Source organism: Geotrypetes seraphini, chromosome 17 (assembly GCF_902459505.1).
Source record: "Geotrypetes seraphini chromosome 17, aGeoSer1.1, whole genome shotgun sequence".
NCBI lineage: Eukaryota > Metazoa > Chordata > Amphibia > Gymnophiona > Dermophiidae > Geotrypetes > Geotrypetes seraphini.
Window position 1 is genome coordinate 9908029 of NC_047100.1, and position 27342 is coordinate 9935370.

Here is a 27342-nt window from a genome sequence, read left to right on the forward strand (position 1 = left end):
ACTTCTGATGTAATTTCCAGAAAAACTGAAGTTCCATCGGCTAGTCACGGGAAACAGTCCCTGTGTCATTCTCTTTTATGAATACTCTGTATGCAAAGATGCCAGCAAAGTACTACCACTTAATTCATCGAATCCTCATAGCAGAAAATGTTAAAAAACACAGACTACAATAATTACATAGGGGGTTTTAATAACCAGTGAACATTTAGGTTAATTACGACATTTAGCACTGTCAATCCCCTATTGATAATTAATTTGTTGAAGCCTGAAAGGCGTTATTACTGAGGCTCTTTATCTCTTAACCTACGGATAACATTTAAAAACCAGATTAACCAGTATAACTAATTTTCCTAAATAACCCTTCAAGTGTTGTCGCACCACTTCAATTTTCATGCTCAGTGGCACAGAAACTATAGATAAAAAATTATTGCTGTTATATAACTGCAATACAAAATAATGGTTCCCAGTGACACTCAGCAGAACTAACCTGCTATTAAACTGTTTTTGAACATGCAAATTTTATAATACAAGGTTTAGAAGGAAATAGTACATATTCGTATACAGGGATTCATGGTAAGCAAAGAGCCACTTTAAAGATGACTAAAGAATTTAGTTCCATTGGAAGAACATAGAACAATAACCATATATACTCAAACATAAACCGTTCCAAACATAAACCAAGGAACAATAACCATATATACTCAAACATAAACCGTTCCAAACATAAACCAAGGAACAATAACCATATATACTCAAACATAAACCGTTCCAAACATAAACCAAGGAACAATAACCATATATACTCAAACATAAACCGTTCCAAACATAAACCAAGGAACAATAACCATATATACTCAAACATAAACCGTTCCAAACATAAACCAAGGAACAATAACCATATATACTCAAACATAAACCGTTCCAAACATAAACCAAGGAACAATAACCATATATACTCAAACATAAACCGTTCCAAACATAAACCAAGGAACAATAACCATATATACTCAAACATAAACCGTTCCAAACATAAACCAAGGAACAATAACCATATATACTCAAACATAAACCGTTCCAAACATAAACCAAGGAACAATAACCATATATACTCAAATACAGTATAACCCAATCCGAATATAAACCGAGGTAATCTTCCCCCCCCCAAAAAAAAAAGAGAGGAAAAAAATGGTTGACTCGAGTGTAAACCGAGGGTTTATATTCTAGTAGAGGTATTGGTGGTCAAGTGGAGCAATCCCTCCTGTCCCAGCCAGCTCTGCACCTCCGCCCCCTCCACGACCCGTTGCAGGTCGCTCCTGGGCCTGCCTTGAAGTCTGGTAGTCCAGCGGTGAGCCAAGACAGAAATAACCCCTCCCACGTCCTGCACTGGTCAGCTCTGCACCCCCCTCCCCTCCCCATTGCAAGCCTCTCCTGGATTTGCCTTAAGCCCTGGTCCAGTGGAAAGCTAGGATAGGAGAGATCCCTCTCATGTCCTGTCCCAGCCAACTCCACCCAAACCCACCTCCCTCCTGCCTCCCATGCCTGAAAAGGTCTACCTTGCACACCCTGGTGGTCCAAAAGTGAACTAGGGCAGGAGTGATCCTCCTATGCTCCCCTGCCCAGTGCAAAGATGCTAAATGAAATGGCTGCCACAAGTTCCCTCACGCAGGAGTAAATTTGCAAGACTAAATGTGACACTTTACAGGGGCATTTTTGAAACAATGTCCAAGTCAGAACATCCAAAATGGACAGCCTTCTCATCTCTAATTTCAAACTGAATATAGCCTGTTCGAAAATATATGAGATGGCTGTCCATGCCCTGGAAATGTTCAGCAGGAGCATACATTTCACAAACTTAAACTTCCAAATTTTAAATAAGGAACGTGGACATCTGTATAGCAGAAGTCTCTGAAAATGGTCACACAGATAACCAAGAACAGGAGGGGGGCAGCCTAGTGTTTAATGCACTAGACTGTAAACTGAGGGAACCAAGTTCAAATCCCACTTTAACTCTGTTTTTGGAACTGTGAGCTCTCTTGGAACAGAAAAAGACCCGACTGTACATCACTTCAATAGCTTTCATGCTTGCAGTGTCTTATATTTAAATATAGTAAGTATTTTTTTCTGTTTCTGGAGGGCTCACAATTTAAAAAAAAGTTACAGTGTGATTGGAACCTGGGTTCCTTGATTTACAATTCACTGAACTACCAACTAGACTACTATTCAGATCGGCTTCCTTCTCTGTTATGAATGCCCATAATTCCTGAGGAGAGGGAGGGGGGACGGCAAACACTGGGAGATTAAGAAGGTGTCATGGTTTGATCCAATCAGAACACCTTACAATTATGCGCTATACCATTGGGATTCTATAAGGACCAGATTCTGTATAGGACACAGATTTCTGCAGCTGCCTAAGAAGCGGCTGAGAATCGCACACCAGCGTCCTATACAGAATCATGTCTGCCTTAAGGGACAGACACCCAATCCCGCCTAACCAGCCAGATTCTCTAACCAGTGCCCATGTCACATGTGCCAGTTAGAAAATTGTACCTGATCCCTTGCCATCAGCTGAGCTGCTGCGGCAGAGAACCTCTAAACTCCTCTGAAAAGTTGGCCGGAAGGAGAGATGCTCACTCCCTCCTACCGGAACCCCCAGAACCCCCACCCACGAAGTAAGCCGTGCAGGAGGGAGAAATACTCCCTCCTGTCTCACTCCTTCCTGCTCCGGAGTCGCCGGCCAGCTCACCAATCCAAAATGGTGGGCCTTCCCCTTCCCGAAGCACCAGGGAGGGGCCTTAGGCCACTCCCACTTCTTCCTCTATAATACAGGAACCCTTGATTTTCTGGACCTTGGTTATCCGGACTTTGGATTTACCGGACCTCATATTGAACTTTGAAGTAGCTGTTCCCAGGGGTGGGAGGGTGGGAGGAGAGGGGAGGTTTGTATAGCTCAAATGCTTTAAGGTGTGCTTGTTATAATTTTGTTTGTCTCAAAATTAGCAAAACAGATTTAAACATAATGTTCACTTGATCCCAAATAGATCTCCAAAATGTAAGTATCAAGGGACAATAGTATAGTAAATGATCCAAAGTCCCAGCTTCAAGATGACAATGCCAGCATCTATTAGACTTTGAACTATCTAATCTCTGTAAACGAACTGGGTTTAGAGTTTCTTTTAATTAATCAAAGGACCAAAAATTCCTGAGCATGTAAAAGGCTGATGTCATACCTTGAGAATCATTGTAGAAAGTTATGATGGTAACGATGCGCTTACTGTGCTGTCTTGTTGCAGAAGAAAAGCTAATTGCAGATGACACCATTGTGGTGGCCCAAGAAGCCACCGATGAAGATCTTTTGGTGGTCCACACAAGACGATATCTAAATAAACTTAAGGTATGTTCTTTCTTTCGGTTGATTTATTTTGCTTCCACCTTTTCCATTCATTCCAATTCGCATGCATATCGCACCCGACGGTGATGTTACTGCATCTTAGTTAATGTCAAGTTTCGTGACATTTACTCTGAATTTAATAGCAAATGGAATGAGCTGCAAAACTCGGTATTCTTATTAAATGTTGCTTCAATCGTTATTAATGTTTGAAAAGCTCCATCAGTGTACACAGTTAAATAATAGATGTGATTTCAAAGGACAGTTCTTGTGAACAAAGATTAAGAAGATTAGGGAGGAAAAAGAAGGTTAAATACTTTCCATATCCAGCTAAACTCATTAATCTAGTATTGTAGTTTTTAGTCTGGTGGTTTCCTTCTGTATCTTTTGGGTATACAGCTGATTCAGAACTTTCATCTATTGATTTACAATGCCATGAACATTCCTTGTCGGCTACCTGAGATTTTTTAATCTCCCCCACCCCCACCCAACCTGGCACAGCGATCACAGCAGCAGCGCTAGGTGCAGGAACCATATACAGTGGAACCTTGGCTTACGAGCATAATTCGTTCCAGAAGCATGTTCGTAAACCAAATTGCTCGTATATCAAAGCGAGTTTCCCCATGGGAAGTAAGGGAAACTTGCTTGATTCGTTCCACCTCCCCTCCAGGCCACCGGCGCTGCTCCACATCCCCCCTTGATCCGGCATCCCTCTCCCCGCTCGCATCGCCCCCCCCCCCCTCCGCCACGATCCAGCATCCCCCATTCACCCACCCAAACACAATCGCTTACCCCGCTCGGGCACCAGCACCAACGCATGCCGGTGCCCAAAGCTCCTTCCTGTTGCTTGTGCTGGGCCTTGAGCATTTGCGCATGCTCAAGGCCTTCTAGTTCTCGTTCTCTCCAAGATTCTCGGAGAAAGCGAGAACTAGAAGGCCTTGAGCATGCTCAGATGCTCAAGACCCAGCACAAGCAACAGGGAAGATCTTCGGGCACCGGCATGTCCTGTGTGTTGGTGCCGGTGCCAGTGCCAGAGCGATTGTGTTTGGGTGGGTGGATGGGTGAGTGGGGGATGCCGGATCGCGTCTGGGGGGGATGCCGGATAGAAGGGGGGGGCTCGCAAATCGAGGCAAGCTCGGTTTCCGAGGTGCGGATTTTGCAAATGTTTTGCTCGTCTTGCAAAACACTCGCAAACCGAGGTTTGACTGTACTTAAAGTTCTGCCAGAATCCATTTAATACAGGTCCTGTGAAAGCTTTGCCTTAGAGTTAAACGCGGGTCTTCTGTATGCAGAGTGCAGCATTTGCTCCTTGAGTCATTGGTTTGGCCTTTACAATAGCTACAGTTTTGTTTTTTTTTTTGTTTTAAGTTCAAACTCTTATCATTTAACCAGTACAGCAAACACCCGCAATACCCACAGTACAGGACGTAACTTCAACAAGAGATTCCATAATAAAAAGGAGACGGATCACACATCAATAGATCAACAAAAAACATCCCACAGAGCCCAAAGTTGTTTTTTTTTTTTTTTAAACTGCTGTACACAATGCTTTTTTGATAGCAGCTTCTTTGTGCTTTCATTTGGAGACAATGCTGAATTCTTTCCATTCAAACAAAATGTGCTAAATTGCTAGACCCATGAGCACATTGAGCAGTTGGGTCTAAACTTTTTGTAACAAATGAGACAAAGCCGCTGGCCTTAGTTTAACAATTTTATAAGTGAGCTCAACCTGAATATCGAAACCATCTAAAGTACAAAAGATACCAGGAGAGTCATTCTATTTAGGGTTTCTGATATAGACTCTTCCAGAATATTCGATATATTTGGTAAATCCAGTTGAGTAGTTTGAATATTTTCACCACCCTCTGAGGCTCCTTGGGACTGTTTAGCGCTAGGAAGATAGTAGGTCTTATTTCAAGGAGGCATATCTTCAGAAGTATATTTTAATATTTCCTGAAAGTAGTTCTTAAACATTTCATAAGCGGATATCCTTGAGGTCTTGGGGAAGTTGAGTGTTCTCACATTCAGCCTCCTATTGAAACTTTACATATTTTCATTTTTTTAATGTATGGCCATACTATCTTTGATAGCCATAATCTTATAGTCTTGTATGGACTGTATTTCAGCTTGAACTTTTGAAAGCAAATTTTTTGTTTCTATATTTGTTCTAAAGTTTTAGATATTTCATTTAGCTTTCCCCCCAGAGCCTTTATCTTATCAGATGTTTTCTGGGTAGCTGCATCCAGCCGCTTGAGCATTCCCCAAATTGCTTCCAAAGTCACCTCACTAGAGGGGTTAATCTCTCCTATGATGGTCTCCTTCGGTAGAAGCTCATCTACCATTGTTGCCTCCTGAGCCGAATAGGCCGTTACCCCTTTGGCAAAACTGCTTCCTGCTAACACAGTAATGACTTCAGCCAGACAAGGAAGTGCTGCTGGAGGTGGGGGCGATAGCGAGATCGCATGCCCCTGCGTGAGTTGGCCTTCTCCACCCCCAGATGCTGCGGGGCTTCCTTCGCCCGTTTGAGCGATTTTTGCTGGCACTCTGTCCACAATCGGTTGCTGCCTCCGTGACTGTGAAGGCGTCAAGGAGGCTAGCACCTTCACAATTGCTTTTCGCTTGTGCGGCATTGTAGCAAAGGAAAAAAAATGCCGACAGCACCAGAGCGCGTTCTCAAAGTTGTCTGTTGCGTGCCGCCATCTTAGCCACTCCCCCCAGTGCAGTACCTGACTGTTGTATTTTAATTGTTGCAGAACCAAGTGCTGTTGACTTGGTTGAGGAGTTTCACCATATTCCGCTTTTTATTTCTCCTCTTATAGTGATTGTCAACTGCTTTGGTACAAACTGAGGAGCTAGAGCACTGCAGGAGGAGGGGCCGAGATAGAAAAAAGTGTAGCATGTATAATCTACATAACTCGCGACTAAAGGAGAATTATCCACTGGTTCAAGACTCGTATGCCATTCTACTAGGAAGATTGATGTAAGAACCTAATCTTCCCTTGGGGATCAGCCTTCAAGGAGTGATGTTGCAAAGCATAATCTCTTTTTCTACTGACCGGAACTGTTTTTTTTTGTTAAAATGGTTCCTGCTGCTGGGATGGTTATTCTCCCTTTAAAGTGTTCCTTCCGGCAGTACTTTACTGTTACCTGAAAGGAAAGATCTGAGTATGATAATAGGCAAAATCCTTTTAAGGCTCCAGCTGCTTTGATGGATGGTAAAACAGCAGTGCAAAATTCGACCATGCAGTTAAAAGCATTAAGATTTGGGAACTCTGTGGTCTAGTTGTTAAAAGTGCACAAAGAAACAGACTGCTTCACGTGAAGATTCCCCTTTTTCATTTCCATTTTCACGTTATTGCTCTTGAGCATGTCAGAATTTAAGCAGTATTCTTCACTGTAAGACATGGACCCCTGCTGGCAGTTCCCATCACACCCAGAGCAACCGTCGGGCTCTGTTCTGCTCTGGGAAAAAGAAAGCAAGAAATAGAACCAGCCACAAGAGGTAATATGGTGTCGTAGCTATTTATTTAAAAAACCCAACCCAACATAGCCTTGTTTCGCAAGACAAGCGCGGATCAGAGGTCCAACATCACAAACTTGTTCAATTGTTCACTTTCAAGGGCGGTATGGTAGAGGTCTATAAAATACTGAGTGGAATGGAAATGATAGATGCGATTTGCTTGTTTTACTCTTTCCAAAAATACTAGGACTAAGGGACATGCAATGAAGCTACTAAGTAGTAGATTCTAAACAAACCGGAGAAAATATTTCTTCACACAATGTGTAATTAAACTTTGGAATTTGTTGCCAGAGAATGTGGTGAAATCAGTTAGCTTAGCAGAGTTTAAAAAAGGTTTGGATAATTTCCTAAAAGGGAAGTCCATAAGCCAGTATTGAGATGGCTTGGTGAAATCCACTGCTTGTTCCTAAGATAAGCAGCGTAAAATCTGTTTTTACCACTTGGGATCTAACTAGGTACTTGGGACCAGGGTTGGCTACTGTTGGAAATAGGATACTGGGCTTGATGAACCTTCAACTCTGTCCCAATATGGCAACTCTTAAGTTCTTATGTGAGCCAATTATAGGACAGTTAAGCCATTGTGACATCACTGATGAGTTTGGCTCTTAGGCATTGGTGGAATGAGGCATTATGACATCAGAGTCTGAGCTCTGGAATGTTTTTGCCAGGTACTTGTAACCTGGATTGGCCACTGTTGAAATCAGAATACTGGGCTTGAAGGACCTTCGGTCTGTCCCAAGATGGCAGTTCTTGTATATAGTGTTCACACTGTTAGTCAAACCACATTAAAGCTTCCAGAGAATATTGACACCATGTCAAAGAGCAGGTGTAAATGCACTTGTCCACCATGCTATTTACAATAGGCTATAAATTACTGGTGTAAATATTGGATGTGTCCTTGTGCACGCCCTATTGCATATATATTAAATATTGAACTAAGGCCAGTTACTGGGCAGACTTGCACGGTCTGCGTCTGTGTATGGCCGTTTGGTGGAGGATGGGCAGGGGAGGGCTTCAATGGCTGGGAGGGTGTAGATGGGCTGGAGTAAGTCTTAACAGAGATTTCGGCAGGTGGAACCCAAGCACAGTACCGGGTAAAGCTTTGGATTCTTGCCCAGAAATAGCTAAGAAGAAAAAATTTAAATTGAATCAGGTTGGGCAGACTGGATGGACCATTCGGGTCTTTATCTGCCGTCATCTACTATGTTACTATGTTATGCACTAACCCCCCCTTTTACAAAACCATAGCACGGTTTTTAGCATCGGCTGCGGCGGTAACAGCTCTGACGCTCATAGAATCCTATGAGTGTTCGAGCCATTACCGCCGCGGCTGACGCTAAAAGCCACGCTACGGTTTTCTAAAAAGGGATGGAGTAGGTGAGTTGCACCACCTAAGGGGCTAATTCTACCAGTGGTGCCTGCTATGTGTCGGTCACATCCAGGTGCCACTGGAAGAATCGTGGCTACTGGCACCTAATGCCAAACTTAGGCGCTGGTAATGTAGGCCAGGTCTTGGGTTAATTGTAGAATTGCAGCTACTGACACTTAGTGATGGCCTGCGCGCTGTAATGATTCCCTGATCATAAAACCATAAAGTTAACTACATAATAAAATTTAAATTAATAAGAGGTTAACTCGTGTGTATGTATGTATATCTATCTATCTATATATATATATATATCTTTCTATCTATCTATCTATATACACACACACATATATATATATATATATATACCAAAACATATGTACCAACTTCACACAGTTATTTATATATATACAGTGGTGCCTCACACAACGAACTTAATTCGTTCCAGGAGCAAGTTTGTTATGCGAAAAGTTCGTTATGTGAAACGCGTTTTCCCATAACAATACATGTAAAAAAAAATAATTCGTTCTGTAGCATAAAATATGCTAAGATGACATAAAAAAAGATAAATTTTTTGTTATTATTTTTATTTAGATACATCTAAAAACATAATTGTTTTTTAAAACAACACACATTTTTTAAATTTAAAGACAGACTAAGTAGAGTCTAATTTTACAGTGAGAGAGGGCAGAGTCTCAGCGGCAAAAACTGGGACTTAACTGTTCATTTTTTTTTTTTTTTCTAGCATCGGGGAAGCGGCGAGAGTAGCTCCGCCCCCCCCAACGCATCAGCAGTAGGCGCCGGGCCCCTGCGAGCCGACGGTCCGCCACTGCACAGGGAGCCAGGCGGAGAGAGGGCAGTTAAGCGCAGTGCCTGCGCGGAAGGATGCAGCTCGGGCGACTTCGTTGTGTGAAACGAAGTTCGTTGTAGGAAGCAAGACATGAAGTTCGTTGTGCGCAGCGTTCGCTGTGCGAGGCGTTCGTTATGCAAGGCACCACTGTGTATATATATATATATATATATATAAATAAATAACTGTGTGAAGTTGGTACATATGTTTTGGTGTGTGTTTACTAACCTATCCTGGTTCTGTTTAGTATTTTAACTTTTAATTTGTTTTTAACTTTTTTTTTTTACTCTGTACACTGCCTAGAAATTTGATTAATAAGCGGTTTAAAATTTTTTTTAAGAAACATGAAACTAGTATTCTATAACTTTTTGCATAAATATGAGTATAGATGGGAAGTTATGGAATGAGGGGGTTTAATGTCATTTGGTTTCTGTGTTGGTCCACATGAATACATAGAGGAGCTCCATCTGACTGTAGAGGACTGAAGCCATCTCTTGGGTCATCAAACACCCCCGTTAGCACCTTAAAACACTGTGGGACTGGAGGCTGCCTGCCTTCTTTGGACTAAGTGTAACTTCAAGTTCGTGAAAAGATGCTACCCTCCTTGCAGCTGTGAAACGTCCAGCGGCCTATGTTCGGGAACCTTAATGAGCTTGAGCCATGCACAACAAAACCGTCAAACGGTCCAAGTATGGGGGGTTGAGAAGGCACATTCCATACAGTTTAAGTGCACCCCTTCTTCGTCCCTAGAAATGAAAATGGGTAACAACAGGTGGCCCACGTACTCCCCAAGGGGGTGCAGTAACTAAACCGAAGCATGCCAACAATCCCGCGCAGGACTTATGCGTGCCGCATTCACACACTTGCTGTTACTGCTGTGAGGGTGTATGGGGGGAACCCCACTAGATTGAAACTAAGGAAAACGGCAGTTTTCAATGTAGTGGGGGCATGTCCCCTCCCCCCTCAACGGGAGGGCGGACACTTGTCAGTTTAGTGGGGGGGGTTCCCCCCAGCCTACCCCTCAGAGTGGTAACACCAAGTGTTTGAATGCGGCGCACAGAAGTCCTGCGCGGGATTGTCGGCGTGCTATAGTCCCGTGCGGTTTTGATGCGTCGTCCCCAAGGGGCATGTTGAGAAACACTAATCGAGCCCAGTATCCTGTTTCTACAGTGGCTAATCCAGGTTACAAGTACCTGGCCAAAAACCCAAAACCAAACAAACCAAGTAGTAGCAACATTCCATGCTACTACTCCTAGGGCAAGCATTGGCTTCCCCCATTCTGTCTCAATGCAATGCATTTAGCTACGTCTCTTGAGGTGGTGGTTACTGCAACATTTCCTACTGCATTAGGGAGTTAATGCAGCTATTACCACGTGCTAATTGCCAAGGTGCTGCATTAACCATTACTGTGCGTCACTTGTTGCATTTATAGCTAATGTATAAGAGTAAGTAGGGTCGTATTGGTAAATCTGGCCCCGAGGCAGCAGAGGACAGAGGAACTTGCCTGAGTTCTGTTGGTCCCCAAGCAAGGTCCAGGGGCCACGCTCACACACTCGTAACAGATTATAAATTTATACACTTATAGAAAGAAACAAGGTTGATAGACCAAAGCAATATTCTTATAGCCCAAATTCCCTACAAAGCACTAAGGAAAGCTAGCACAAAATAACAGTCACTTCTACTGTATAAAGACACTAACACAGAGATAGACAGGGAGAACATTTGGGAGTCTGTCCTCTTGATTGGGTAAAACATCCCCTGAAACCAGAATGGGAACAGAGTCCAATTTGCTGGTCTCTAAATTCTGTTGCGTATTCATGACCTCTTTGTTCCCTACATATTTCATTCATGTTTCTCATTTTCTTATCTGGATCCTGGCCCTATTTTTTTATTTTTTTTTTTAGAAGTAACAAAAATAAAGATAAGCTTCCTGGGTAGATGAGGGGGACTAAAAACAGTGTATTTTCATTTTGGGTGCCAATAGAAACCAAATTGAAGCTCTTCATGAAAGAATCCCTAACCTCCTCACAGCTGCAGGTGGCCTCCTAACCTCTTCCTGACTTGTGCCTAGATTCACTAAGGGACGGGATCCGATCCGATCCGTGTCCAGGAGGCTGATTCACAAATCACCCTCTTGCAAATGAGAGCGATCGGAATCAAGCCTCCAACCTCCTGTCCAGATAGCTCTATAGTTATCCCAAAGCCCCTCCATGCCCGGCAGAACTAAATTTTATTTTATTTTTTACAGTTTTTTAAAATTTTTTCGCAAGTCCGTGGTTTTAACTTGCTTTAAACCCACGGGTTAAAACCATGGGCTTGCACAGCGGGAAAGGGCAGGAGATTTGGGGCAGAGCAGGGTGCAGGAGAAATTTCACAAGGACGCTGAGGATTATGCGTCGGGGTATGTATACTCCTGGATGCAGCCTCAGGGGTCCTCGGTGGTGACACCACAGGTTTCTACATATCCATCTGATGATGGTTCGTCCTCTAGTGACTCTAGTGGACGTAATCTGTACATGGGGTCAGGGCGTTTTTTAGGCCGAGGGTCCAGGCGAGGCCCAAGGAGACGGTCTCGGGGACGCAGGGGCTATCCAGACCGCAACACAGCCCAAACTTACAATCTTCCAGTAACTCGTTCGCAAGCAGCGAGGGGTCCTTAGTGGTCAATATATCTGGGGTTGCCCTCTCCGATGCATAGACTTAAGTGCTGGAGAAGGGACTGTCTTTTGTTCCCACTACCGGGTTGGATCTTTTTACAGCTCATAGGGATATGGCTCGGTTTGTGAGGGGTCTCCAGATCAAGCTGTTTTTTTCTTCTCAGGTGGGTACCCGGGATGATTCTTTATTTAGGGTCAAATCTCATTGGACCCCCCCCGGGGCCCATGGATGCTTATATCAAAGTATTCCGTGACTTGATATTACGTGATATTGATCAGCTTGGACAGGTTCCTCCTGGTCGTCACTTTGTTAATATGACCAGGGTGCAACAGCTTGCTCTGGAGTCCCTTAGAGATACCCCTGACTTGGACATCAAACCCGCTGATAAGGGCGGAGCTGTGGTCGTTCAGTCCTTGACCCAGTACAATGCTCAGGTGGACGTGCATATCTCCAACGCAGACTGGTATGTTAAACTCGAGGAGGATCCCTCCCCCGTTCTGCGTCAGGAGATTGCAGTTGTGGTGCAGGAGGCACTGCAGAATAACATCATCACTAAATCTGAGGCCAGATATTTATCCCAGGCCCCCAGCCGCAACCCCCACTTTTACACTGTACCCAAAATTCATAAAACTCTTAATGACCCCCCGGGTAGACCTATTGTGTCGCTCCGGGGTACCATCCTTGAACCCTTGTCCAAAATGGTTGACCATTTTTTTGAAACCCCAGGTTGCTCAGGCACGGTCTTTTGTACTTGACACCACCAATTTTCTTAACAGAATTGATACTATCCAGGTGCAGCAGTCCGATCTTCTGGTAACCATGGATTTGGAAGCTTTCTATAGCAATATACCTCAGACTGAAGCCTTAAAGATTGTTGAACATCATCTATCAACGGAGCCTCACTATCGTATAACCAAAGCTTTCCTCATGCAATTGGCCACCTTGGTGTTACAAAAGAACTTTTTTGAAGTACGTGGGGAGTTTTATCTCCAAACACACGGGGTAGCCATGGGTACAGCCATGGCCCCCAGTGTGGCTAATCTTTATGTCACAAATTTTGAGGAACGTCTGTTATACCCATCTGCATGGATGATTCATATCGCCACATGGCTCCGCTTCATTGACGATGTGTTCCTCATTTGGACTGACACCAAGGCCAGGTTTTATGAGTTTCTGACTTGGCTTAACACTCTTGGCAGGCATTTAAAGTTTACTGCCACTGTCAATACAAGCAGTGTCACCTATCTGGATACCAGGGTTAGCAAAGAGCAGGGTAAACTGGTCACTACTGTGTTTCGCAAACCTACGGATCGGACTTCATATTTACATTATACTAGTTGCCATCCTGTCCGGTTGCGCCAGTCGGTGCCCGTGGGGCAATTCCTCAGGATTCGTCGGATCTGCTCATCATTGAGAGAGTATAAGGCTCAGGCAAAGGCTCTGTCTCTGCGTTTTAAGGCTCGTGGTTATCCTGATTGGATTATCAGAAGAGCGTACCGCAGAGCCCGCTATGCTAACCCTGAATTGCTAAGGGCTCCTGCCATTCGGCCACCTTTAGAGCAACAGGTGTGTGTTATATCATTTTCCAATCAAGCCCACCAGATAGCTAATATTGTGAGGAAGCACTGGCATGTTTTGGGACACCATACTATTTTTAAGGAGACCCCGTGTATTGCTTTCGCTCGTTCTAAGAACTTGAAAGACCTTCTGGCTACCAGGAGTCGGGCCCACAGTGGGGGCAGCCATCAACCATGTGGACATTGTGATATGTGTCATCTATCTCTGTCAATTTCTACCTGGCAACATCCCTGGACTCAACGCACTTACCATCTCAGAGCGCATACTTCGTGTGATTCTAAATGGGTAGTTTATGTTATCATCTGCCCGTGCGGTTTGTGCTATGTGGGACGGACCAGCAGAAGTGTTAGGGTCAGACTGCAAGAACACAGAAGCCGGATCCGTACTGGATCTCAGTCTGCCCCTCTGGTACCCCACTGTGCTGATTTTGGTCACTGTTTTACTGACCTATCTTGGTTCGTGCTTGAGCAAGTCCCTTGGGACTTTAGGGGGGGATCGACAGGCTCATCTGAATCTTAGGGAACAATATTGGATTTTTCAATTACAATCTGTTCAGCCGAACGGCCTGAACGAAAGTGTGGAATGGAATACCATTGTCTAATAGGGTTTTTGGCTTCTTTTAGATAATGGATTTTGGATACAGGGTGTGGTGTGCTTGTGTGTGTGTGTGTGGGGGGGGGGTGGAACTTTTCTGATTGTGGTGTTTCTATTGGTGGGTGTTCTTTGTTCCCTCCCTCTTTCTTTCTCTGTTCCTTTTTGTGGTTATGATTGTGTTGAGTGCTGGCACAGCATGATTGGTTGGTTCGTGCACGATGTCACCTGCAGATCTGTTTTAGCTGGTGTGCTCTCCCTCCCGGGCACCCCGCCCTCCAGCCGTCCTCTCTGCTCGTGTTCTGTTGGAGGCCAGGTTCCCGAAGAAGGGCTCCTCCCGAAACCAGCGCGGTTGAACCTTTCCTCCTGGCGCGGTTTTTCCGTCTGTGTGACAGTTTTGGATAAGTATTGTTTATTTTTGGATATGTTTTTCACCTTTTGGTATGGTTTTTGATTTTGTTGTGATTTTGTGCGTGCTTTTTGAGGGGGTTTGGCTGGCAGGGTTTGTGTGGGGGTCGCTCAGGTCGTTTGTGTTGAGTTTTATTTACTCACTTTGATTGTTGATTGGTTTGATTCTTGCACACACAGGGCGCTCGATGATGGTGTGCGGGTGGAGGCTTATCGCCTTGACCCAGAAGTGAAGTGTCGGAGCTGTGCTCCTATCACTGAGGGTTCACACTGAGAGCGCCCTATAACATTATACAGTGTGACATGCTTTTTTGACACATTTTGGCACTGTGAGTTTCCCCCACGCAGACCTTGATGTGACTTGGTTGCCTTCCTTGTTTTTTCTTTTTTAATATAAATGGAGACAAGTTAATGCAAAAGCAATGTAGTATAACATACAATATTGTTTCTGTTTCCCATAGTGGTCATTTGTCGTGGCTACAATCACAGAAATTCCACCAGTTCTATTTCTGCCTAATTTCTTGGTTCAAAGAAAAGTACTGAAGCCTTTGAGAACTCAGACAGGCGGGACGATCATGGTAAGAAAAGTATGAATGTAGAAATTACTTTTTCTATTCCTGCCATGCTTTTCCTTTGCACACTATAAAATGGATGCTTTTTTGGTTTTGTTTTTAAAATTGGATTTGGCATGCCTCCTACCCCTGTGGGCTTCTGGTTCTATCAGAACCAGCTCCTGCTTTGAACTGCCAAGGGCCATGATTTGCAGTGAACATGCAAGGCCCAGTATTTGGCTCACTGTTTGGGGCTTGGAGAGAAGGGAGGCAACTGGGAAGGATAAGAGGTGCAATATTTGCATTATATAAGATTGTTTTCGAACTTACAATAAGTGTGTCAATATGTTAAAACAGATTAACAATAAGTATATCACTTAATAATCATCAATAGTACAAATGATATGCTCTTATCTCCCACCCTTCCCACCCTTTCCTATTATATAATCAAATACCTTGTACAATATGTAATATTAAAATTACCCCCCTCCCCCCTCATCATTGAACCTGTCAATTTAAGGGGGGAAAAAATGTCATCTAATCAGTACAATATTTTGTTAATGGCTCCCACACATCTTGAAATTTGCTAAAACATCCTCGCTGTATTGCAATAAGTCTTTCCATTTTATAAATATGACAAGGAATTCCACCAGAAATTATAATTTACTCTACTCCAGTTTTTCCAATTATACGTAATTTGTTGAAAGGCAACCCCAGTCATTATAAGTAATAATTTGTTATTATTTGAAGAAATCTGACTTTTTGCTCTCATTGCCATACCAAACAGCACAGTATCATATGATAATGCCACTGGGTTGTCTAATAAACAATTAATTTGGTCCCAAATTGATTTCCAAAAAGTTATAATTAATGGACAATAGAATAATAAATGATCTAAAGTCCCTGCTTCGAAGCAGGGACTTTAGATCATTTAACACATAAAACTTTAAAAGGAAAAGAACTACATGAAAATAAAAGGAAAGACCTAAAAACATTCATACAAAGTAATTATTAGAAAACAGTGCAAAACCCTTGTTTTTAGGTGAAATTCATCATTTGCTGTAGCATCTTAAACTAATAAATATATCTTTATCAAAAGGTTGCGAAAAAAGTAACATTTGAATAGCCTTTTTTTAAGGGGTCCTTTTTACTAAGGCGTGATAACCGATTTAGCGTGTGCTAAAGGCTAGCATGCCCATAGAATATAATGGGCGCATTAGCATTTAGCGTGCGCTGTCGGTAAGCGCGCCTTAGTAAAAGGACCCCTAAATGCAGTAAAATTAGACTCTAATCGCTAATTGGTAATAGGAGCTAAACAAAAAAGCTTTAGTTCTAGTGGTGTCTCATTTCATTCTTTTTACAGACTGTACGTTTTCTTGTAATGATCGCAATACATGAGTAGGAATATATGGTGTAATTAATGAATTCAAATAGCTTGGATCGTCAATGTGTAATACTGTATAAGAACATAAGCTGTGCCTTGAGCTGGGTCAGACCAGAGATCCATTGTGCCCAGCAGTCCGTTCACGCGGTGGCCCATCAGACCCAGGACCTGTATACTACCCTCTATCTATACCCTTCTATCCCCTTTTCCTTCAGAAAATTGTCCAATCTCTTCTTGAACTCCAATACCGTACCCTGTCCTATCACTCCCTCTGGAAGCGCATTCCAGGTGTCCACCACCCGTTGGGTGAAGAAGAACTTCCCAGCATTGGTTCTGAATCTGTCCCCTTTTAATTTTTCCGAATGCCCTCTTGTTCTTGTAGTTGTCGAAAGTTTGAAGAATCTGTCCCTCTCCACTTTCTCTTTGCCCTTCGTGATCTTGTAAGTCTCTATCATATCCCCTCTAAGTCTCCGCTTCTCCAGCGAAAATAGCCCCAGTCTCTCTAATCTTTCAGCGTATGAAAGGTTTTCCATACCTTTTATCAAACGTGTCGCTCTCTTCTGAATCCTCTCGAGTATCGCCATATCCTCCTTTAGGTACGGCGACCAATATTGGATGCAGTACTCCAGATGGAGGCGCACTGTGTAAGTAATTTGAATTTAATCCTATAGGAAATAGGAAGCCAGTGATAGTGTAGAAACAATGGTGTTACATGGCCAAATTTTTGTTTATGACCTAACAATTTTAATGTATTCTATAACGTCTGAAGTCGTCTAAGGTTAAAATCTGAAATCCCTGCGTAGACTACATTATAGTAGATGATTTTTGATGCAAAAAAAAAAAAAAAAAAAAGCATGAATAAGAGTATCCAAATTAGAATGAGTGTGGCACAGTGGTTAAAAGCTACAGCCTCGGCACCCTGAGGTTGACACTACTCCTTGTGGCCCTGGATAGGTCACTTAATCCCATATTTGCCCCAGGTACATTAGATAAGATTGTGAGCCCCCCCCAGAAGAGACGGGGAATAAATGAATGTAAACTGTTCTGAGCTCCCTTGAGAGAATGGTTTAGAAAATTGAATGAATGAATAAATGAATTAGCTCATGTTTTCAGAAAACCCCTAATGAATATGCACGAGCTAAATTTGCTTAGGATACATATGGCATGCATATTCATTTGGGATATCCTGAAAGATGGCCTCATGAAGCTTGCAACAATCCCAGGTACAGGCACCCATTAACCCTTTCAGGACCATAAGGATCGTAGGCCAATTTTTGTGGTTTTGACGACATTTTTATGGTAAAAAGGGCTTGCAGATGCCAAAAAATTGATTTTTTTAAAAAAAATCACACTTCTGGCTTATGGACAGTGTGGCAAGTGAATCTTCTCGTCAATCTGGCAACGACGCTAATGAATGAATGTCGGAACCAGTTTGTTTACATAAAGGCAGTATCCTATGGAATCCGTACATATCAAATTTAGAACCGTAGACTATCCCAATCAAAATTGATAGGATTTTAAAGTTATGGGACAAATATGTCCCTTGGTCCTGAAAGGGTTAAGGCTAATCGGGGTGTGGTGTCAAATTGGCATGTGTTTGGACACAAAGCATGCGCGTATTTTTCAATCTCCACACCATTTTTTTTTTTAAAAAGTTTATTATAGAGTTTTTGTTTTGTTTTATAAATGAGCTATATCAGGGGTCTCAAAGTCCCTCCTTGAGGGCCGTAATTCAGTCGGGTTTTCAGGATTTCCCCACTGAATCTGTATAAGATCTATGTGCATGCACTGCTTTCAATGCATATTCATTGGGGAAATCCTGAAAACCCGACTGGATTGCGGCCCTCAAGGAGGGACTTTGAGATCCCTGAGCTATATTGTATGTAGTGGACTAATGCTGTGAACTACTTAGGACTTTTTTGATTTTATAGTATAGAAACTATTGTATTAGATTAACATTCGCCTTCATACAGGTCATATAAAAGTTGACATGAGTTCATGCCCTTTAATTTGAGGGTTGAGGGAGGGGGAATTTGTTTTTTTAATTTAGAAAATGTATAATAAAAAGTGTTGACACTCGTTGGATTTTTTTTTTGGAATTTCTTCCATAAAAAGTAATATACACTAAAAAAAAAAGTTGGCACAGACACTCTGTACCTACTTCAGACTGTTATACCTACGGAAATTTTTATATTAACATAGTAAATGACGGCAGATAAAGACCTGAACATCCAGTCTGCCCATAAGTTATACTCGTTAAAAAATTCATGATTACACTTCCCCCTCCGTATTCGCGGGGGATAGGGGCAGAGCCGGCCCGCGAATAATATTTGGGCCACTTCTGCCCCTAACCCCCGCTTCCCCCGGCTATTTTAAGCCCTGAAAGCCCCCCTTTAAGCCTTACCTGGTAGTTTAGCGGGTTTTCGGGACAGGAGCGATCTTCCTACGGTCCTGCCCCGTGCAGATCGCTCACAGGAAATGGCTGCCTTGAGCTCCCATAGTGCTCGAGCCATTTCCTGTGAGCAGTCTGCACAGGGTAGGAGCGTGGGAAGATCGCTGCTGCCCTAAAAACCCGCTAGACCACCAGGTAAGGCTTAAGGGAAGGCTTACAGGGCTTAAAATAGCCCAAAAAATGAAAATGTATTTTTTGACTTAAAACCGCAAATAAGTGAATCAGTAGATAGGGAATTCGCGAATACAGAGGGGAAGTATAATTAACTTGTCTCTTTGATATTTCTGGGCCGAAGACTGTAAAATCTGGTATTATTTTGAGGATCCCAACTAGAAAGGAGTTAAGATTGCAAATAAAAGCCATTTTCTGCAGGAGAAAATTTATAAAATTATACCCTTACTTATCTTAAGTGTCGATTGTAGTTAGGTTTTGTACTGCTCAGAAATCAAAATTCTTTGAACATAAAAAGTAGTTAATTGCTAGCATTAGGTTCTGGGCAGCGTTAGTAAAGATTTTCTCTTCTGGCACAGCGTGAGATGCCCTACTGGTTAGCAGGTCTGTTTTGTTCTTTGTAATGAAAAACACATTAGCCTGTAATGATTAGGAATCTGTTAAGATTTCCTTATACCACCAAAGTGAGGACTTTGAAAACTCCTTGAGCAAGTATTGACTGTATGAACTCCAAAAAGAAAATAAGGATTGTTAGGGGTCCTTTTAATAAGTTTGTGGTAAAAAGTGGCCTTAGTGTTTTGTCCCCAAGTTAAAGCCATTTTTATCGCAGCTGAGAAAAGAAAACTTTTTAAAAATATTTTTATTCAATTGATGACCATGTATTAATGTTGCCCTTAGTGCATGGCCATTAAAAAAAAAAAAAAATATAGGACGAGCACTACCAACACTTACCACCTCCCCTCCCCCCTTTTACGAAGCCACTTTAGGCCTTTTTATCTCCAGCTACGGCGATATTAGCTTCGACACGCATAGAATTCAAGTTTAAGTTTATTAGGTTTTTATATACCGCCTATCAAGGTTATCTAAGTGTTTTTTACAATCAAGGTACTCAAGCATTTTCCCTATCTAACGTACCTGGGGCTATGGAGGACTGAGTGACTAGCCCAGGGTCACAAGGAGCAGCGCGGGATTTGAACCCACAACCCCAGGGTGCTGAGGCGGTAGCTCCAACCACACACTCCTCCACATCCTGAACATCGGAGCTAATATCGTTGTGGCCCGGCGATAAATAAAGCTAATGTGGCTTCGTAGAAGGAGGGCTGTTTTGTAGGTGGTAAGGGTCCCCAAGTAATCCCTTGGTAACCTTTTAGAGAGTGTACTATGGATGATGATAATAATAATTATTTATTTATATGCTGCTATAGCGGGAAGGTTCTAAGCAGCTAACAACAGGAAAGCAATACATACAATACTAATAAATACATTAAGATAAAATAAACATGTAAATAAAATGAATAAAATTGGAAAGATATGTTAAAAAAGCAAAGAACGTTAAGATACCAGCCTGTCTTTAGCAATTTTCTAAAATCTAAATAAGAAGAAGCTTCTAACATCATTTTGCCGAGCCCATGTATTCAATTTGGCGGCCTGAAATGAAAACGTTCTCTCGAGGAACCTCTTGTAGTGACAAGATTTTATGGAAGGGTATGTAAACAGATGTACTCTCTGTGTATTCTTCTAACCTCCACCGGGTCACCATCCATTTTACCCAACTGAAATAAACATATTTCTCCCTGCATATGGACATATTTCTCCCTGCATATGGAGGAAGAGGGAAGATTTTCAAAAAGTTTTTCCCTCTGAGTAGAAAATCCATTTACCTGCAGGAATCCCTTTTAAAACTGCCTTAATTCCCAGTTTTATTTAGGTCTGCCATCATTTTTTTTTTCTTAATAAGCCTGTCTGATTTTATTGCCGTTAAACTCGGATATTTATAGCTTATTATATAGAAGTGGCATCATGAAAGCCTACTAATTGTTATAGTTTGCAAGGCTACCTTGTAAAAGGTTTTGTTTCAAGAAAAAAATAAACTCTTGTTTTTATAGCAGTTGGTAATTGGTACATTCTTGCAGGAATCCAATGAACATCAAAAGCAATCTGTATCAAGATTGTCTCTCATCCTAAATTAGAGCAAACAAGCTAATTAGCAAGAAAGGTGGTAGGTACCATAAGGGCACAGTAGTGGACATACTTTTGCATTGCTTGCTGTTGAAACTTTTCTCGACTGAACTGTAATCCAGAACTTAGTATTTTTTATAAAGGATTTTCTCACTGTCATGGGATGTATTGAGAGGGAAGTTACCACACTGTGTTAGGGCACTAACCCATAAACAGCATAATACTTTTTTTGGGGAGGGGCCCCCAAGCTCTGCCCCAGACCCTATCCCCATAATAGTACTAATTGTAATACTATTTTTTCCATTCATTTTTCATATATACACACACAATATAATCTCATTAACAATACATAATGGTTAAACACAAAATTAAACTACACAAAGCAATGCTTCTCAACATTCATTTATACCAGAATACAGATAACCCCTATGCAAATACGGGACCACAAACTAAAAGTATTAATACCATATTTTTTGCTCCATAAGACGCACCTGACCATAAGATGCACTCAAGAATTATAGGAGGAAGACAAGAAAAAAACCATTCTGAACCAAATTCTCCCTGCCAGGCTCTGCACCCAACCCCACGCTCCTTGCCAGGCTCTGCACCCTGTCCCCCTCCCTGCCTGGCTCTGTATCCTGTAACCCCTCTGGTGGTCTAGTGCTAAGCCGGGACAGGGCAGGCAGGCCTAGTGACAGGCAGGCCTAGAAGCCTAGTGACAGGCAGGGAGGCCGGCTGGCCTAGTGACAGGCAGGCCTAGTGGCAGGGCAGAGCAGACAGGCAGGGCCCCTCCACCCAGAGGCAGGCAGGATCCCTCCTTACCTTAACTCCTCCGGTGGTCCAGCGCTGTAGGGCAGGAGCTTTCAGCCTCCTGCCCTTCCATCCGGCTTTCTCCCCAGGCAGCGGCAGAGTCGGAGCGGCAAAAAGGCAGGCATGAGTTTTTCGCTTCCTGCCTTGCTGCTCCATGAATGGTGGTCCAGCACTGTAGGGCAGGAGCTTTCATCCTCCTGCCTTTCTCTCCAGCTTTCTCTCCCCACAAGCGGCACCGGCAGAGCGGCAAGCAGGCAGGTGCAAGTTTCTCGCTTCCTGCCTTGTCCTGCGCCACTCTGTCAAAAAGCGCCTCTATAGGTGTGATTCTGGCGCCATTTTTTTTTGTTGTTGTTTTAAATGGTGTTTTCAACTCCAGTTAGGCACCGATCGCTTAAGGCTCTGTTTATAGAATCGGGAGCTATGGCATCTTTATCAAATAGTGCCTAAGTGGACGCAAAACTGGGCACCTTAAACTGGACACCCTGTGTTAAAATTACTCTCAAAATTCCTTATGCGGGCAAGTACGTAACAATTCCCTCTCCTTATTCTATCTTTTATCAAATAAATGCATAATACATACAAGTAATACCTCTATTGCAGTGTATCTCAAACTGTGTCGCACAACAAAGAAAAATGGGGAGACCCAGTGATCCACAGTGAAAACAATCCACCAATAAAAAGAAAAATTGGAGATAATTTATTAAACACTGACATATAAATCCATGAAAATTCAATTAAAAAAGTACAATGATAAAAAATACAGTGATAAAAATCCAACCAGACCCTACAAAGTCCGTGTTTCGGCGAACACGCCTTCCTCAGGGGTCCTAAAAGGAAGAGATAATGATGAATAATGATAAAGAGAAAGATAGAAAGATAAGAAGTGACTGTGATGCCAATCTGGAGCATACATATTAGTGTCTATACTCGACTGCAAGATAAAACAAGTGAGCCAGGTGTGATTATGCTATATACAGAGTCTTAAAACATCGAAAAGTGACATGAGAGGAAAAAATGTGCCAAAAAAGACCAAAAAGAAAAAGTGCCATGGTGTGTATTAGAGTATAAGATTAAGCACAGAAATCTATAAAGTGCCTAGAAATCTGTGCTTAATCTTATACTCTAAAGATCTAAGAAGCAATTAATGGAAAAATTCAAGTAAAAAGAAGTAATGAAGCAAAACAAAATGCTATAATAGCAGTTAAAATCTAATTCCTTTTAGTTTCTGCTTAAGTACCCAAGGTTTATTGCTGAGAAAAGAGAATAGCTTGGAGGGTTAAAAAAATATGTGGTATTCTGATATTTAATTAAGAACATAAGAATTACCGCTGTTGGGTCAGACTAGTGGTCCATCGTGCCCAGCAGTCCACTTACTCGGTGGCCCTTAGGTCAACGGCCAATGCCCTGAGTCTAGCCTTACCTGCGTACGTTCTGGTTCAGCAAGAACTTGTCTAACTTTGCCTTGAATCCCTGGAGGGTGTTTCCCCTATAGCAACCTCCGGAAGAGCGTTCCAGCTTTCTACCACTCTCTGGGTGAAGAAGAAACTTTCTTACGTTTGTACGGAATCTATCCCCTTTTAACTTTAGCGAGTGCCCTCTTGTTCTCTTCACTTTGGAGAGGGTGAACATGGAAATCCCAGAAAATGGAGACCATCAAATTCCAAATCCAAGACTTCAAGAGAAGCAGCTGTCCACCATGACATTCTAATCTTCCTACTCTCCGAGATAGGCATTAGTTCTACAGTCCTTGACTGGTTCTCGAACTTCTTACGTTCTCGCTCTTACACCGTCACCAAACATGGTTCCTCTTCCTCCCCATGGAAACCGACTTGTGGAGTCCCACAAGGCTCCCCCCTTTCTCCCATCCTCTTCAACATTTATATGTCCTCCCTGAATCTTCTCCACCTATCCCCCCTAGAAACACTCTACACTTACGCCGACGATATCCTGGTCCTCATCGAGATCGACGCGAACCTCACCAATCTCGCAGCTAACATTTCTTCTTGCATAACCAAACTTCAATCCTGGGCTCACACTGTACAAATGAAATTGAACGAGTCCAAAACTAAACTACTTTGGCTCGGCCCTAAACTTGATCAATTACCCACTTCCATCCCACTGCCCACAGGCTCCTCTCTACAGCTGGAATTCTCTAGCAAAGTTCTGGGCATCACCATAGATTCATCATTATCCTTCAACGACCACCTCAACTCCCTGATAAAAAAATGCTTTTGCAGCCTTCACATGCTGAGGAAAGTGAGATCTTGCTTCCACCAAAAACACTTTGCCGTCCTCGTACAATCCATTATCCTCTCCAGATTGGATTATTGCAATTCCATTTACCTAAGCTTAACAAAGAAAAGCCTCCACAGACTCCAACTAATCCAGAACACCGCGGCCAAACTTATCTTCTCAAAAAGTAAATTTGACCATGTCACACCGCTCCTATCCAAACTCCACTGGCTTCCCGTTATTTCCAGGGTCTACTTTAAATGTGCCTGCCTAACCTTCAAGATCCTCCACGGTATCCTTCCTCCTTTTATCCCTCTATCCTGGAATTCCTCAAATCCAACCTCCACTAGATCCACTCAAAAATTAAAACTATCCTACCCCTCCTTAAAAGGCATCTCCCTTGTTGGTAAACTTGGCTCTTCCCTCCCTTTCAGAATCACTCAGCTCTGGAACAGTCTCCCTTCCCCTCTCCGCAATTTGAGCCCCCTTCTACCATTCCGTAAGCATCTGAAGACCTGGCTCTTCTCCAGAACGTAACCCCGTCCCGCTCCTGGCACTCTCACACCAACCCCTCTTCTCTCATACTTATATAATTCCACTGGAGTTCCGTTCCTTCCCTAACCATGTAAACCGTGTCGAGCTCCATCTGCGGAGATGATGCGGTATATAAACCCAAGATTTAGATTAGATTAGATTAGCTCCCGTTTGCTTTTTGGTGGCTTTGAAAATATCCAGAAACATGTTTTGCTTTAAAGAAGATTTTCAACAATCAATCACTGTTAGGATTTAAGGCAGAAGTACTAAGCCATTCAGTTGATACCACTCAAGCAGTGAGACCTCCTCGGGAACCTGATCTCCAAGGTTAGTTGGAAATGTCACCCCTTGCTCCTCAGCCTCCCTGCTCTGAGATATTGGTAAGTAGAAGGCCCCAGAAATGGACAGAACCACCTCAAATGATATTTTCAAGACAGAAACAGTCTATTCTAAGAAAATTACAGGCACTCAAGAAAATGTTAAAGTTGTAAATTGTGCCTTCTGATCACGTTTTCCAGGTTCTCCCAGCTTGCTATCAATCATCACAGAGCCTTTAATAAAACTAATCTTTTTCTTGTGACAGCTTAACTTTGTCTTCCAAAAGAAGTACATAGTACTTCGTGTTAAAAATATTTATTTCTTGGGAACAGTAAATCTGCATCAATTTAGGTTTAAAGAAAGTTAGTTGAATTTATCTAGAACAGGGGTGCCCAAAAGATCAATAGTGATCGACCAGTAGATCACGAAGGCAATGTGAGTCGATTGCGGAGCCCATCCCGGGCTCCCTGATACTCGCGTTGCCTTCACGTTCTACCTGCAAAAACTCCGGGCCGATCAACCTTCCTCTCCCCGACGTCAATTCTGACGTTGGAGAGGAAGTTCCGGGCCAGCCAATCACTGCCTGGCTGGCCCGGAACTTCCTCTCTGACGTTAGAATTGACGTTGGGAAGAGGAATGCTGGTCGGGAAGTAGGGAGAGTTTGGGGCGGTGGTGGTTTGGGGGCCTGTTCCCCAATAGCAGAGGCAGTGGCTTGGGGGCAGACAGGGAGACAGAATGAAGGGGGCAGGGAGACAGAAAGAAAGAAGAAAAACAGAAAGAAAAGGGGGGCACAGAGACAGACAGAAAGAAAGAAGGAAAACAGAAAGAAAGAAAGGGGGAAGGAAGACAGAAAGAAAGAAGGGAAAAAGGGGGGCAGGGAGACAAAGACAGAAAGAAGAGGGCAGGGAGAAAGAAAGGGGAGGGGCAGAGAGAGAGGAAGAAAAAGTTGGGGGAGGGAATGAGATCTGGAGGAGAGGAAGCATACAGTAGACTGAAAGAAGAGAAGAAATATTGGATGCACAGTCAAAAGAAAAAAGTGCAACCAGAGACTCGGCATCCCTTCCATCCCAAGAGCCAGCTGTGCCTTCTCTGAGCTCACCATCACTGATTCAGTGCACTCATCACTAGATCTGGCCTACTCGTTTATTTTATTTATTTTATTCATTCAATTTTCTGTACTGTTCTCTCATGGGAGCTCAGAACGGTTTGAATTTATTCAGATAGGCATTTCCCCTTGTCTGTCCTGGAGGGCTCACAATCTATCTAATATACCTGGGGCAGTGGGGGACCAAGTGACCTGCCTGGGGTCACAAAGGTGCCGAGGCTGCAGTTCCAACCCCTTCTTTGCACTCTCAGATACAGTATGGTAGGAGATATCAAACATTGTCCGACAGGGATGGCATTGGACAGAAAAGCCCTTTCATCCTCACTAACTCTAGGCTGCCCCGTTGGTAAACCTCACTATTGATTGAACACCCAGAAGAATGAAAATGTGCATCTAAGTCAGGGGTGTCAAAGTCCCTCCTCGAGGGCCGGAATCCAGTCGAGTTTTCTGGATTTCCCCAATGAATATGCATTGAAAGCAGTGCATGCAAATAGATCTCATGCAGATTCATTGGGGAAATCCTGAAAACCCGACTGGATTCTGGCCCTCGAGGACCGACTTTGACACCTGTGATCTAAGTGAATTGGAAATATATGATTCCATTGAGGACACTGATTTAAGTCCATGTTAATAACTCCTCCCCTCTCCCTGCCATGATAGTACTGCAATCTAGTTGCAGGAGCTGTCCAGAGCTTGGTGCTGAATGCTGTTTAATACATTCCTAGAGGGTTTTTTTTTTTTTTCTTGTTTGTTTTCTTGAAATGTAAATCTGGTCGTTAGTAATTAATGGCCAGTTGGAATTAAAGTAGTAAAATCTTCCCAAGAATATAAAATTAGCTAACATTTTATTTGTTTCCGATTCAGAATTTACCGTTCCCGCGTAGTGTATATACACTTCTCCCTCCGTATTCGCTGTGATAGAGGATTAACAGAACCGCAAATACAGAAAAACCGCAAATAACTTTTTCATATTTTGTTCGCTGTTTCTATTAAAAACCATCGTGAATATAGTGAAACCGCAAATAACATGGCGGGAGACCTGGCCTGTTCCTGAAGGAGAAGAAAGTGCCGGGAATCGGTGATTTTCTCTGTAAACGCTTGGAATCGGCGATTTCTCTATGCAAGCTGATGTAATTGAGGGGGGGGGGGGGAGGAGCCAGCAAGCTAAAAACCGTGAATAATCGAAACCACGAATGCTGAAACCGCGAATACGGAGGGAGACATGTATAGGGTAATGTAAAGCAGTTTCTGCATCTAATGCAGACTTTACATGCAGAGGATGACTTTTATAAAATTGCACAGTGATATAAATATATAAATAACAGGTGCACAGGAAAACAGATGATACATGCGTAGGCTTTCTTGAGGACAGAGTTAGTGTTTGTGCATAATTTATCATATATATGCCCCACATGTCAGTAGTTAATTATTCATAAACTTCTCCGAGTTGATGTTAGAATGTTCAGCTTA

General features: G+C 42.8%; 1 protein-coding gene across 2 annotated transcripts in view; it reads left to right on the forward strand.

The window, feature by feature from the left end:
* The window catches only part of HDAC11 (histone deacetylase 11), a 76684-nt gene that overhangs the window by 15508 nt on the left and 33834 nt on the right, over nt 1-27342 (forward strand). For both annotated transcript variants that reach the window (XM_033926424.1, XM_033926423.1), the window contains exons 3-4: nt 3291-3391; nt 14818-14934. In XM_033926424.1, coding sequence (XP_033782315.1) covers nt 3291-3391; nt 14818-14934 — 218 coding nt within the window. The remainder of the gene's footprint in view (nt 1-3290; nt 3392-14817; nt 14935-27342) is intronic.